This window comes from Dendropsophus ebraccatus, chromosome 5 (genome assembly GCF_027789765.1).
Source record: "Dendropsophus ebraccatus isolate aDenEbr1 chromosome 5, aDenEbr1.pat, whole genome shotgun sequence".
Classification (NCBI taxonomy): domain Eukaryota; kingdom Metazoa; phylum Chordata; class Amphibia; order Anura; family Hylidae; genus Dendropsophus; species Dendropsophus ebraccatus.
In genome coordinates, this window is record NC_091458.1 from 32,324,913 (window position 1) to 32,339,329 (window position 14,417).

General features: G+C 42.9%; 1 protein-coding gene across 5 annotated transcripts in view; it reads left to right on the forward strand.

The window, feature by feature from the left end:
- Positions 1–13,529, forward strand: part of LOC138792407 (protein mono-ADP-ribosyltransferase PARP4-like) — a 66,277-nt gene extending 52,748 nt beyond the window's left edge. For 4 of the 5 annotated variants that reach the window (XM_069969797.1, XM_069969796.1, XM_069969799.1 and 1 more), the window contains 10 exons: positions 53–145; positions 1,230–1,334; positions 4,530–4,598; positions 6,575–6,613; positions 7,971–8,015; positions 8,118–8,186; positions 9,977–10,030; positions 10,321–10,423; positions 12,497–12,626; positions 13,247–13,529. In XM_069969797.1, the coding sequence (XP_069825898.1) occupies positions 53–145; positions 1,230–1,334; positions 4,530–4,598; positions 6,575–6,613; positions 7,971–8,015; positions 8,118–8,186; positions 9,977–10,030; positions 10,321–10,423; positions 12,497–12,626; positions 13,247–13,439 (900 nt within the window). In that variant the 3' untranslated portion in view covers positions 13,440–13,529. The remainder of the gene's footprint in view (positions 1–52; positions 146–1,229; positions 1,335–4,529; positions 4,599–6,574; positions 6,614–7,970; positions 8,016–8,117; positions 8,187–9,976; positions 10,031–10,320; positions 10,424–12,496; positions 12,627–13,246) is intronic. The other variant, XM_069969798.1, reaches the window with a different exon arrangement.
- Positions 13,530–14,417: the final 888 nt, after the last annotated feature.

Here is a 14,417-nt window from a genome sequence, read left to right on the forward strand (position 1 = left end):
GACTGTAGAGAGTGCAGAGAATGTAATAATGATAATGCAGTACCTTACACAGGTTAAGAAAAGAGAGATGGAGCCTTTCATCATTCAGCTCAATAAAGAATATTCACCAGTCATTAAGTTCACAAGTTTTGTGACAGAAAAAAGGGTGAGTACTGACCGACTATAGCATTCACATGTTGTTACCCCTTCCTCCAGATGCATTCTGGGCCTTTATAGCTAGCTTAGTTTTTTGTTTTTTGCATATACCGTTTAGACCAAAACATTTGAATTTTTAGATTATTAAAGTATCACTGTTAACTTTCAAAATCTAAATCAACAGTAAATATATAGCAAGTTTGCAATTTACATTCATTTTTTTGTTGCTGTTATTATGCTATAAAACAAAGTTATACTTATACTTTTTAGTCTTGTGCTGATTGAAAAAAAACAGACTAAACCCATGAAGTCCCGGCCAATACAGAGAGCCAAGGCTCAATGTGTCCATCAATCACATGATATCTTCTCTGCCAGTGCAGATCACCTTGGAAACACAGGACTTCCTGTGTTTAGACTTTTTTGGGGGGAAAAAAGTCAAAAAACAGGAAGTGCTGTGTTTTCTATAATAACTAAAAAAAAAAAACTTGCAAACTTGCTTTATATCACATCTACTGTTGATTTAGGTTTTGAAAGTTTTAACGACAGTGACATTTTAAAGAAGATGTCGGGCAAAGTTATTTTTTGCGGAGGGGGAGGATAAAAGTAATAATAAAAGTAATAACATGCTCTTACCTCCCCCGCTTCAGTGTTGGTGTCCTCATACCGCCACTCCGATTCCCGTCCGCTTCCTGATCTGAGTCCTGGTCGTGACGTGTGCGGTCCGCTTAACCTGCAGCAGCTGAGGCGGGATCCCACTAAGGCAGCAGACAGGCTGAGTGGGCCGCACATATCACAACCTGGAAGCATCCAGGGATCCGGAGACCAGAGCAGCGGTATGCGGCCACCAGTGGGGGAGGTTAGAGCATGTTATTTCTTTTATCCTTTCCCTTCCTGGTAAAAATTACTTTGCCCAGACTTCTCCTTTTTCTTTGATTACAAATAAGGCCATCATTTTTCATAGTTTTCTTTAGTTTTTTTCATTAACCCCTCCCTGCTAAACGACGTAGCTGTATGTCACAATGGGAAGGAGGTTATTGCTATATCACATCACGTTATAAATTATGTTTTGGAATATAATCTGCTGTTTCTACTAGAGTGAAGAAGACGATATTGACGTTGAACCCAATGTTCTTGAAATGATATCTGAAGAAGATGTGGATATTCTGCCGGACATCAATTGGTTAATTCCTATAGATGAGGTGAGGAGGATGTAATAAAGGTCAATATTCCAAAAAACAAAAAAGTGGCATCTAGTGCAGAAGGTCACAGGCAACCATGTAGCAGTTGCATACAAAATACATCACCAGTTTTAACATTAGTTGTACCATAGCCAACATTCCAGATTTTTGAAGACAATCCCAACAAATTAATGTCCCAGGAAGCCCCGCCCCCGGCACCATGGCTCCCCGCTCTTCCAGTCACTTTCGTGGCCGCAGACAGTATTCTGCCTTCGGCCACAAGAGGCCGCCCTTTCCTCCCAGCTCCCCGGCTTCACTCATGCACTCACAGAGCAGGGAGAGTATAGAGTGAGTATAGATTTTTTTATTTCACAAGTGGGGTGGTAAGAAGGCTAACTAACAAGGAAGATGCCCAACATAAAGGATGCTGCAGCAGTCCTCAGTATGATTGAGGTCACCCAGCTTTCCAAACATTTTATACTCAGTATAATAAGGGTCACCTCACTTTCTCAGCATCTTGAACTCAGTATGATGGAGGTCAGCAAGCTTTCCCAGCATCTTCTATCCAGTATGATGGGTCACGCAGCTTCCCCAGCATCTTATATTCAGTATAATGGGGATCACTCCGCTTTCTCAGCATCTTATACTCAGTATAGTGAGGGTCATCCAGCTTTCCCAGCATCTTGTACTCAGTATAATGAGGGTCATCCAGCTTTCCCAGCATCTTATATTCAGTATAATGGGGATCACCCCACTTTCCCAGCATCTTATACTTGGTATAATGAGGGTCACCAAGCTTTCCCCGCATCTTGTACTCATGGTTCTAACTGTGAGGTCCTTACAGTGAGGACAATAATGGGTAAATCCTAAACAAAAACAAGACAGACAGATGACAAACCACACCTACAGTAGGCCACACTCTATATAACAAACCCACAATAAGCCACACGCCTTGTTGTCAAAAGCTGAAGTGTCCCTGGGAAAAAAATTCAAATGATGGCAATAGAGATGAGCTAACCGGGTTCGGGTTCGAGTCCATCCGCCCCCGAACGTTCGGTATTTGATTAGCTGGGGCTGCTGAACTTGGATACAGCTCTAAGGTTGTCTGGAAAACATGGATACAGCCAATGACTATATCCATGATTTCCACATAGCCTTAGGGCTTTATCCAAGTTCAGCAGCCACCGCTAATCAAATGCCAAACGTTCGGGTTCGGATCGACTCGAGTATCTCTAGATGGCAACTATGGTTGTACTATATTAGTTTTTGAAAGAAAATAATTATTGTAAGCACTAAGTAATAGAGGAGAGTGTGAGTGTTCTATGTTGTCATAGCAAGAGTGCCCATTGTTGTCCGGTGCCATTATGCCGTCCCACTAGAAGGTAAGTGGGGACACAGTGCCAATTTATAGTAACATTTTTCAGTGTACAGTATTAGTAAGTGTACTCACCGTGTATTGCACAAGCCTGGAGGACAGAAATGGCTGCACATCGCACCCATGGTACTCACCATGTATACTGACAACAGTTCCCTGTGTACCTCATAGAACTAAAATCAGACTCCCCTTCTCCAGGCTGGGCTGCCCTGCTCTGTGATGAGGCTGTCCATAAGATGGCCGACGTGGAGCAGCATGTGACCCTGCCCCGCCCCCCAGTGTCCATCAGTGAGCCTGTATATGTCTATGGAGGACAGTGGAGACGGCCATCTTATGGACAGCCTCACTACAGAGCAGGGCAGCACAGCCTGGAGGAGGGGAATCTGATTTTAGCTCTCTGAAGTACACAGGGAGCTGCTGTCAGTAAGTAATGTGAATACATGGACCATAGACTGTGTGCAAGTCATGGAGTGTGTGTTTGTTTCTGTTGGACTAAAAAGGGTCTTGATTTGGATTGTGGCCTGGAGCCACACTCTAAATAGCAGAGTGTCAACAGACTTCCATGAGAAATTATATACTGTACATTCAGTATTTTTAAAGGAGAAGTCGGGCAAATTTTTTTTTATTAAAGTATAGTACTGCCACCCAAAAGTTATGCAAACTACCAATATACACTTATTACAGGAAATGCACATAAAGTGCTTTTTTCCCTGCACTTACTACTGCATCAAGGCTTCACTTCCTGGATAACATGGTGATGTCACGACCCAACTCCCAGAGCTGTGCGGGCTGTGGCTGCTGGAGAGGATGATGGCAGAGGGACACTGAGGGACACAGGGCACTGGAGGGACACTGAGCATCCCTCTGCCATCATCCTCTCCAGCAGCCACAGCCCGCACAGCTCTGGGAGTCGGGTCGTGACATCACCATTTTATCCAGGAAGTGACATCACCATTTTATTCAGGAAGTGAAGCCTTGATGCAGTAGTAAGTGCAGGGAAAAAGCACTGTATAAGCATTTCCCATAATAAGTGTATATTGGTAGTTTGTATAACTTTTGGGGGGCAATACAATACTTAAATAAAAAATTTGCCGGACTTCTCCTTTAAGTGAGACCTATAACCAATAATTATATAGTGCCTCTTCTTGTGGTATAACCACCAAGGATTAAAGGAGTTATCCAGCCCTACAAAAACATGGCCACTTTCTTCCAGAGACAGCCCCACTCTTGTCTCCAGCTTGGTCGGGGTTTTCTTGCTCCGTTCCATTGAAGTGAATAGAGCTTAATTGCAAACCCCACCTGAACTGGAGACAAGAGTTGTGTTGTCTCTGAAAGAAAGTGGCCATGTTTTTGTAGCACTGGATAACCCCTTTATAGCTACTTCTTGATGTGCAACGCAACAGGGAGGGACAGGAGGAGTGAGGAGGTGACAAATTTAACGCACGAGGAGACATTGTACAAGGACCTCACAGCCCCAGGCTAGGGCAGCAGCTTCCGGCTTGACATAGCACTCCAATGGCTTTTTTAATTTTTTAGTTAGTGTCAAATAAATTAACTTTTGAAATGTCATGAGACAATCAAATCTGACTTATTCACTCTGTTATTGAGTGAGCCGGATACTTTACCTGGCTATACACTGGATTAGCGTCACTGAATCACAGCAGGTCTAATTCCAGTGTGGAAATCCAACTTTTATCTATGGAAATTAGCCACAGATTTTATAGCAAATTTTGTAAGAATAGAGCATCTTTTTTTGTATTCAATTGTGACATTGAAATTTGAGAAAACATATACAATTAAGTGTTACGTTTGTATGCTCTTATAATTCTTGTTGTTTGCAGTACCCCTGGAGTCATCATATGTATTTTTTAAAGTGTGTCCACTTTAAAAAAGAGAACAACGACCCCAGTGTAAGTACTCTATGTTTTTCCCCCTGATAACATATTTAAAGGACTTGTCTGGTCAGCAGAAAACATTGGGAGGGGCTAAGTTGCTTGTATGCAATATCCAATAATTGCACAGTGTCTCGGCAATATCTGAGATACTGTGCAGCTATTTGACATCGGGTGTGGGCATTTAGATCCTTTTTTTTTTTTATAACGTAAGTTTGATTTTTACCATTGTTTTTTTTCCTTTTAATGTATATGCTGAATGGACAGAAAAACGCAGTGTGAATCTAGCTTTATTATTATTAGAGTTGAGCAAACTTAAAACCAGAGGCCATGACCACACAATGTCTTCTTTTTTACTTTTTTTTTAAATAATGGATGTTATTCGGCCACAAACTGATGGCCTTCCAAAAACAAATAAAAATAAACCTCTGTGAAACAGCCAAAAAGACATTGTGTTCTATGTTTTCAACCCATTCCTGGTTTTGGTTGAAAAGATACTGGCCAAAATACTAACTGAAAAACTATGTGTGAACATAGCCATAGGCCATGTTTTCCAGGACTACCTGCACTTCAGCATCCACCACTACTCAAATACCATATGCTGAGGTTCAGAGATAGGGGTCCTATCCAGATCCTTAGGTACTCACCTGTGGGGGTTATAGAGACAATACCTACACCTATGGGTATGAACTTCCTCCTAATGCTGTCTGTGGGCACTGAGTGCCACGAGATCAGGGATGTAGGCCCCTAGTGGGCAGAGCTAGTCGTCTGGGTAAACCCTAAGGAAACCTAGCAAGAGCAGTGGAATTTCCAGATTTAGTTGTTCTTACCTAGACATTGAGTAAATCCTGGGTTGATCAACAGGATGAAGCATAACTGCCTAGCGTGGATATTGTTTTCCCGTTTTCCTCTACTGCAGCCTCTCTGACATAGATGGGTCCTGGAAAGACACTGCAGTAGGAGCTCTCTTTCTTACACCCTATCTGTCTCAACACACTGACTATAGGCATGCCCCAAATAGCTCCAACCCCACTATATATACCTCTAGGGGGAAGCAGATTGGACAGGGCGACTATGGACTATGTGATACACTTGAGACAACTCTAGGGAGTACCCAGCTCAGGGGTTGGTGCATAGTAAAATATCAGACAGTGGCATAGACATCAGAACAAAACATGTGGAAATACAGATCTACAGTTAACCCTCGGCTTCTTTCCCTTCAGTTGTGCCCAGTGGTGTACTAGAAGACAGTGACACCAAGTGGTGGGAGTGTAAACCACATCCTTCTATCCCAGAGCATATAAATACAAAAGTACCGACCTATTATTCTGCACAAAGCAGTGGGATATCCACTCTGGGGCAGTGCAATGTGGATTGGCAAAATGACAGTGACTGCAATATGCCAAAAAATGCTGTTTAATGTTGCAGTGAAGAGGTGTGGCCCAGGCAGATTGGCCTTCTGAGCCTGAGCACACCTCTTTGTCACTTGACTGCATTTTTTTTTTGGGCACCTTGCAGTCATAGACATCTAAGTGGAAGGTAATATGTACATTCTTTCCTTAAGAAAATTGTAACTTTAAATTCAATCATGATGTCATAGAGACATATCTGAGTGTTCAGCATGGCAGTCAGGCCATGCTGCGGGGGTCCCGATCAGTAAGTGACAGGAGATGCTTCTGTCACTTGCACTTAAACGACGCGGCACAATCTCGGCAGTTAAAGGGTTAACGGCGGGTGGCCGCGCGATTGTGGCAACCCGCTATTGAGGGTGAGGGCCCAGCTGCTGATAGCAGCCGGTCCTTACCTGCTATGGAGCGAGCTGAGCTCCTAAGCCCACTCCATAGCCTGGTACCCCGGCGGGGCGGACATTTACACCCGCTTGCGCCAAGGCCCAGGCTGCGCGGGGGGGGGGGGTAAATGTACGCCCCATGTTGTTAAAGGGGTTAAGTGATAGTTTTTTAATGTGTAACTTCAATTATTTTTTTTACTTTCAGTTATCAAAGAAAAAAAAAAAGACAATTAGCCGAGCAGCTGTAAGTTACTTTTGTAATTTTTTTTTTTTTTTTTTAAGCTTCAAGGCACAGGAATATATAATCTAAGGATATAATAGTTGTAGCACATTGGCAACATACGTTAACCCACCAAGTCTGACAATTGACTCTTTTACATCTGTAAATGTGTGTGCGCATTTTTCTCGTTTTTTTTCTTTTATATTATTTTGTAATAAACAAAAGGTCACAAAAATGAATATATTAAAGCCATGTGTTTGTAATGCTGGATAACCCCTTTAATTAAAACAATTTGGGGTTAAAAGCTACAAAAATGTGGGGCAAGAATGTAGTTTTTGTTTTCTTGTGACTTTTTTTTATTAAAAAACTGCATTAAAAGGGTATGTCTACAGAAAGCCTTAAAGCTGCATTAAATGTGATAGATGTAGATGTGATATCAAGCAAGTTTGCAATTTACATTCATTATTTTTTTTCAGTTATCATGGAAAACATGGCACTTCCTGTTTTCTGACTGTTTTTTTTCTCAAAGAGTTAGAAAACAGGAAGTCCCGTGTTTCCCTGGTCATCTGAGCACTCACAGAGAAGGTAGTCATGTGATTGATCGACACATTGTACTGGGCAGAATTCCTGTATTTAGTCTGGTTTCACAAATCCAGATAAAATCAGAAAATCTCCCTCAGGAGGCTTAACCTGGATTTCTGGTAAGTACAGCTTTGTTTTACAGCATGATAAAAAAAAAAGAATGTAAATTGTAAACTTACTTTATTTCACATCTACTGTTGATTCAGACTTTGAAAGTTATTACGACAGTGACACTTTAATTTTTTTACATAAATGGATCATGCTGGCGTGGGGATGCTGGTGCTGCAATCCTTTTTTTGAACCGCCACCTGGTTCCCGTGCACGGCGCCAGTCTATTACCGGGCACCAGCCCAGCGTGAAGTACTGGGGGCAGCCCGTCAGCCCCCAGTGTGAAAGTCTCCCTTCTCCTCTGTGACGCGACTCCATTAGAATTAATGGAGCCGCGTCACAGAGGGGAGGGGTTTCGGGAATAGACCGTTGCCGGCGCAGGGATGCTGATGCTGCAGTCCTATTTTTGAACCGGCGCCTGGTTCCCACGCATGGCACCAGTCTTTTCCCAGGCACCAGCCCGGCATGAAGCACTGGGGGCGGGCCCGCCAACCACCAGTGTGACAAAACCCCCTCCACTATATGACGCGGATATTGATGTAAAAAATCTTGAAGTGATATATCTGATGGCACATTCGATTTAACCTTTTCTGAGTGGTGACAGGGTGATGTTACTGCTCTTTCTGCTATTATTGAGCTTATTAGAGTCCCCTCCAGGGTGCTCCGCTATTTCCCATTTTCTACATTACAGGGTTCAGGACCAGAGCTTGGTTGTTTGCCAACAGTAGACAAACAGGTACTTTCTTTCTCTTACTTGTTGGCCAATGACAGGACAGCACTGCTCTTTGCTTGTGTAAAGATGTTTAGTATTTCTTTGAGATCTCTGCTATCTTTGCAGGATGAACTTGTTCAAGTTAACACAGCTCCCTCCGATTTGCTTGGCCTTGAGAATGACGATAGGAGTGAGGTAATAGATTTGGTACTTTAAAATGGTTAGCTGGTTTATTAAAATATACGATGAATCATCCCACCCCCTGGAGACTGAGAATTCATTCCTTACATATCATTACCTTATCTGTCCTCTTCCCCCAGTTTTGAGCTGCTGCTTTCTGCTAAAGACAAAGAAAACTGTGTGAGCTTTTCTCTTTGTCTCCCCCTCCTCCCTTCTGAGACAAGTCTCTGTATGTAACATTGTTAGCAACTTTGTAATGAAGAGAGATACTCACAGTGAGTTTATCAGCAACATGACCTCAACTTAACCCTCCCAGCATCACAAGGAAGCTACAATGTTGCAGAAAAAGCCTACCAGGGATTGTTTACATCAGCTGTCTCAGAAGGGGGGGGGGGTTGAGAGCAGAGACGGACTGAACAGCTCTCACACAATTTTTATAAGTGTACATATACACTTATTTTTATGACGTTTGTTTTTTTTCCTTCTAAACCTGAAGTATATGATTTTAAACATTACACATGAGAATAATTGGTCATAAATCCTCATTCTTTAATGTAGCGTACACACAGCTCTTCTATGGTAATCACAGGAGGTCCAGTGTGTAGATTTACTGAATTAAGGAGCATAAGATCAAAGGACGGGGCACTTGAGTCCTGTAAACCTGCAGTAGTGTTGTCGGAGTTACTCATGGCCCAATGTAAGCTTCAATATAGACCGCCAGCCCTTCTGTAGGATATCAGGCAACACTATTGGACTGCACAATAGTGTGGACATGTGTCATTTGTATCCTAAGAGAAACAAGCAAAAAGAGGGGAAAGCAAAAAAGTTATGAAAACATACAGGTCACTGAATGAAAGGGATAGTTACATGAAGAGACTAAAGTTATCAGTCCTACTCTGGTCTGAATATAAGCTGTTTGGTATATGCTCTGGGTAATGGTGTCCCCCTGGATGTAATGTCTACATGCCTTTGTTTGAAGCTTTTCACAAACTTAATACTTCTGTCAGCTGAACCTTTGTTCTCGAAGACATAAGCCACTGCCGGAGCTGTCTGGCTGCGGCTTAACCCCCTCTCCCCATAGAGGACAGGAGAGTTAACTTATCATTTAGCCACAAGTTATTTAGGGTGCCTTCACACCTACCGTATCGCAGCAGAAAATGCTGTGTTCATTCATTTAGTCAAATCTGCTGCGGATCTGCTGCGGATCCGCAGCGGATTTTCTACTGCGATACGGTAGGTGTGAAGGCACCCTTAGGGTGCGTTCACACCTACAGGATCTGCAGCAGATCTGCAGCAGATTTGATGCTGTGTTCAGTTATTTAAATGAAATCTGCTGCAGAAAATCAGCTGCAGATCCTGTAGGTGTGAACGCACCATTAGCTGGGTTCATACTATGTATATTTGAGGCTGTATTTGTGAGGCTGTATAGCAACCAAAACCAGGAGTGGATTGAAAACACAGAAAGGCTCTGTTCACATAAAGTTGTAATTGAGTGGATGGCCATCATTTAATGGCAAATATTTGCTGTTATTTTAAAACAACGGCTGTTGTATTGAAATAATGGCCGTTATTTACTGTTATATGGCGGCCATCCACTCAATTTCAACATTGTGTGAACAGATCCTTTCTGTGTTTTTAATCCACTCCTGGTTTTGGTTGCTATGAGGACCTGACATGAGGACCAAATACAGCCTCAAATATACATAGTGTGAACCCAGCCCCCAGGTGTCTGGCCACCTTTAGAGACAGTGAGCTATGTGTCTTCACTGATAATTATAATCTGACTGTATATTTGTATTTTGCAGAGAATACACTTAGCACCTCCTTCTTGGTCATCTCTGTCGTCTCTTCAAAGTCCGGTAATTTATTTTAGTCACCTTAAAAAAATATTACAATGTACAGCTTTGTTCACACAGTGCATGAACAACGTCCGTTGTTGTGAGTGTCAAACAGCCATTGTTGCACTGAAAACTGCATTGATTTCAATGGACTACAGCTGGAAATAATTGACATGTCAATTATTTCTGCGGCCGTACCGAACAGATGTTGTTTAATACACTGCATGAACAACGGCCATTCTTGTCATAAAAAAAATGTTGCGTGAACATGGCCTTAAAAGCAATCTCACTAGTTGTATTTTATGTTGCAGGAAGGATATTGGCAGCTGAGCCCAGAACTCGGTACATTATTACACATCAATGTCCGGTACTTGACTGACGAATTTCTTGTAAACAAAGGCATCAGATCTCTGGGTAGGTTACATTGTAAATACAATCCATCTCTATGCATGCTGTGTCTGATGAACTTAATGTTGTTAGTACTTTTTCCCCTCTCCCTTCCTTTAAATGACATTCATTATTTTTTACCAGTTACCAGTTATTGTGCTTTATAACAAAGCTATACTTACTTGTATCCAGGTCCAGTCTCCTGAAGGCAGCTTGTAAGTCTTGTGCTGGTTAAAAAAAAACCCAAAACGCAGGAAGTTGCATGTCTCTTAGGCCAACTGATTGCTCACAGAGAGAAGGCAGTCATGTGACTGATGGACACATTGAGCTGTGACTCTCTGTACTGGCCGGAATTCCTGTGTTAAGTCTCTTTTTTTCAACCAGCACAAGACTAAAAACCTGCCTTCAGGAGACTGGACCTGGATACAAGTAGGTATAGCTTAGTTATAAAGCATGATAACAAAAAAAAAGAATGTAAATTGCAAACTTGCTTTATATCACATCTACTGTTGATTTAGACAGTGACACTTCAATTTCCATTGTGGTGAATAAGGTGTGAATAAGGGAAGAAGTGAGTAAAAGTCTTTATAAGGGAGTGGCTGAGGATATAGTGTATCTGGACTTTGCAAAAGCGTTAGACACTATCCCTTATGGACGTCTGACGGCTAAATTAAGGTCTTTGGGTTTAGAACGTTTGTAACTAGATTAAAAGCTGGCTTAAGGACTGAATTTTCCTTTTATTCCCTTCAATAAAAACATAATGAAATACTGACTGACACTAATTGTCCTTTTAGATGAGAAGATCAGCAAGATAGGCACTTTTTTGCAGTACCTTTACACAACATAAGAAATGTAGTGGCCAGGCTGCATGAACGATCCTTGTATTATTTGTGCAGCCATGGAAGCCATGACAGCAGGGATATCCATATATCTGTGTTGTCAGTTTTCATATAACACAGCAGTACATACTTACTGCTGCTGCTTGTGATCCAGCATCCTCGTCTCCATCCCTTCCGTCCATCCACTGTGTCTTCAGTCACCGCCTCCTCCAGAATGATTGACAGCTGGAGGAGGCGGGGTATGAAGACACAGTGGCTGGAACCGGAATGCTGGAGAATAGGAGGCCGGATTTCAGCTTTGGTAAGTAGGTACTGGTCTGTAATATGGAAACTGACAGCATGGATATATGTATATCTGTGCTGTCAGTTTCCCTTTATTGCCATCGGCCTAACATCCCCTGTATGCACAGGGAGATGTGTGGCCGATGCTGATAAATTTTGAAGCTTGCTCTAAACAGATAACCAGCCAATGATCGGGCGTTTTGCCTGACCTCGGTTGACCGCTGTCACTTTTACATTGGCTGATTATTAGTCAAAGGAGTGTTTCTTGCAATTCTCCTGGCCAATAATCACTCCATGTAAAAGGCCCTTAAGTCACTACATCATCTGTATATCTGTATTAGCTTTACCTTTCTGTGAGCTTCTCTCCCTGCAGTCTCTTCCCCTCTCCCTGCTTTATGTTGTCTAGGACACATGCACCACTGTCACTCACCCTTAGGCTAGGTTCACACTGCGTTTTTGCAATCCGTTTTTTTCATCCGTTTTTTGCAAAAAACGGATGAAAAAAACGGATGCATTCGTGTGCATCCGTTTTCCCATTGACTTTGATTGTAAAAAAAAACGGATCAAAAGGGATCCCTTTTTTGACGGGCACAAAATCGTATCTGACACTACTTTTGTGTCCGTTATAAAAAAAAACCAAACTGATCCGTTTTGATCCGTTTTCTTTTACAATGGAAGTCAATGGAAAAACGGATCAAAACGGATGCACACAAATGCATCCGTTTTAAATCTGTTTTTTGCAAAAAACGGATAAAAAAAACGGATTGCAAAAACGCAGTGTGAACCAAGCATTATACTCCCGCATGATTGGCTGTTATACAGGAAGGACTGCCACCAGTCATTTGGGGGAAGATTGCCAAGCTGCCTCCCAGGGTCATATCATCCTGTTTCTTCCTTCTATCTTTAACATAACTTTTTATGTTTCCCACAGTGAGCAAGTCTCTTTTTATGTCTTACCATTTTGTTTTTGTTTTTTTAGGTCTTAGAGGGATAGATACAATCCATAAGCTGATCGCTACTCTCCTGGTGCTGCAGATAGTCCGTGTCCACAACATACTGAGCGGAATCAGATTTAACACTTTGAAGCTGGACCGGTCCGTCCCTAAGAGGTACAGCTGCCAAAAAAAATTGCATATTAAAGGGAACTGTCAGCAGTAGATCATGCTCAGAGCTTAGGTGTCCAGGAGGCAGTACCAAACCCCATCATGCTTACCTCCTCCCCTCCACCACCCTTCCCACTCCTGCATGATTGCTTCCAGCACTGAACCTTGTAGATCTATCTGTGAATTCAGGGAGAAGTGGTGGAGACAGGAGGTATGCATACAGCACATTAGTGTTGACTCAATTATGAACAAAAAAGTTAAAGGGGTAATACGGTCTAAGATATTTTTTCACTAAATAACACACATTACAAAGTTATACAACATTGTAATGTGTGTTATTTAAGTGAATGACCCTCTTCCCCATGTCCCATCCTCCCCCGACCGCGGACCCAGAAGTGTGATGCACTATACTTACGGAATCACTGTCGACTTCGGCTGTCATCTTGTGACGATCACGTCATCTTCAGCAGGCTGGCCTGACTGCTCCTGCCCTCCCTCATGCCGGTCCCCCTCCAGCGTGTCATCAGCTGCTCAGCCGCGATTGGCTGAGCATAACAGTGCTCAGCCAATCGCGGCTAAGCAGCTGATGACAGACTGTCTCACTGTGTATTTGTTTCTTTGAACAGTTTGCAACATTATCGAAGCATTGGAGCAGCCACTGAATGGGCAGGAAGAGCTGACCAGCAGTACCCGGGCATCTGTATGCGACTTGGTTTGGGGAAAGACTGGGATCAGGCCACACTCCACTTATTGGGCTTGGATCCAGTAGCCACAACTTCTGATCTTTACTCAGTTTCCCATAGTTTATTTCTGGTGTGATCACATTCTGTCTTTCATTGCGTTTAAGTGACTTTAAAAATGTTCGTCCTCAAAACTGTTATGACAATGGTGCTAAAGTAAATTATCATGTAAATAAACTTAAAGGGGTTGTCTGGGATTTTTCAATAAACTAGCATTGGACTGACTTCTGTGGGTGTTGTATATTCTATATACACTCCTATTTTCTTTTTTTTTAGCACTTATTGTGTTCTCAGTCACATGACCACTTTGCCTGTGTTTTCTTTACTTCCTGTGATGTCACGCTCCCTGTTTCCTGTTCCTGCCAGTGAGGGAACAGTGAGTCATCAGGTGGGTGGAATTATGCATCCACATTTCTTTAGCCCCACCCCTGTAGGAGGAGTTAATATCCGAGCCTAGTAGAAACTGCAGCAGTGAGGGCAGCAAGACATGGAGGAAAGCAGGAGCTGACAGCTATATTGCGGGTGGCACAGAGGTCAGCCATGTTGTGGAGGGCACAGAGGTTAGCCATGTTGTGGGGGGCACAGAGGTTAGCCATGTTGTGGGGGGCACAGAGGTTAGCCATGTTGTGGGGGCACAGAGGTAAGCCATGTTGTGGGGGGCACAGAGGTTAGCAATGTTGTGGGGGGCACATAGGTTAGCCATGTTGTGGGGGCACAGAGGTTAGCCATGTTGTGGGGGCACAGAGGTTAGTCATGTTGTGGGAGCACAGAGGTTAGCCATGTTGTGGGGGCACAGAGGTTAGTCATGTTGTGGGGGAACAGAGGTTAGTCATGTTGTGGGGGCACAGAGGTTAGCCATGTTGTGGGGGCACAGAGGTTAGCCATGTTGTGGCGGCTCAGAGGTTAGCCATGTTGCTTTTTAGTGTTGGAGTCCTGGGATAACAGCTGCATATATGTCCCCTCATGTTTGCATGGATTTTATCACACTCTCCATAACATTGTGAGCTTCATTGGGGATAGGGACCAAGATGAGTGACTACAATCTCTGTACAGTGCT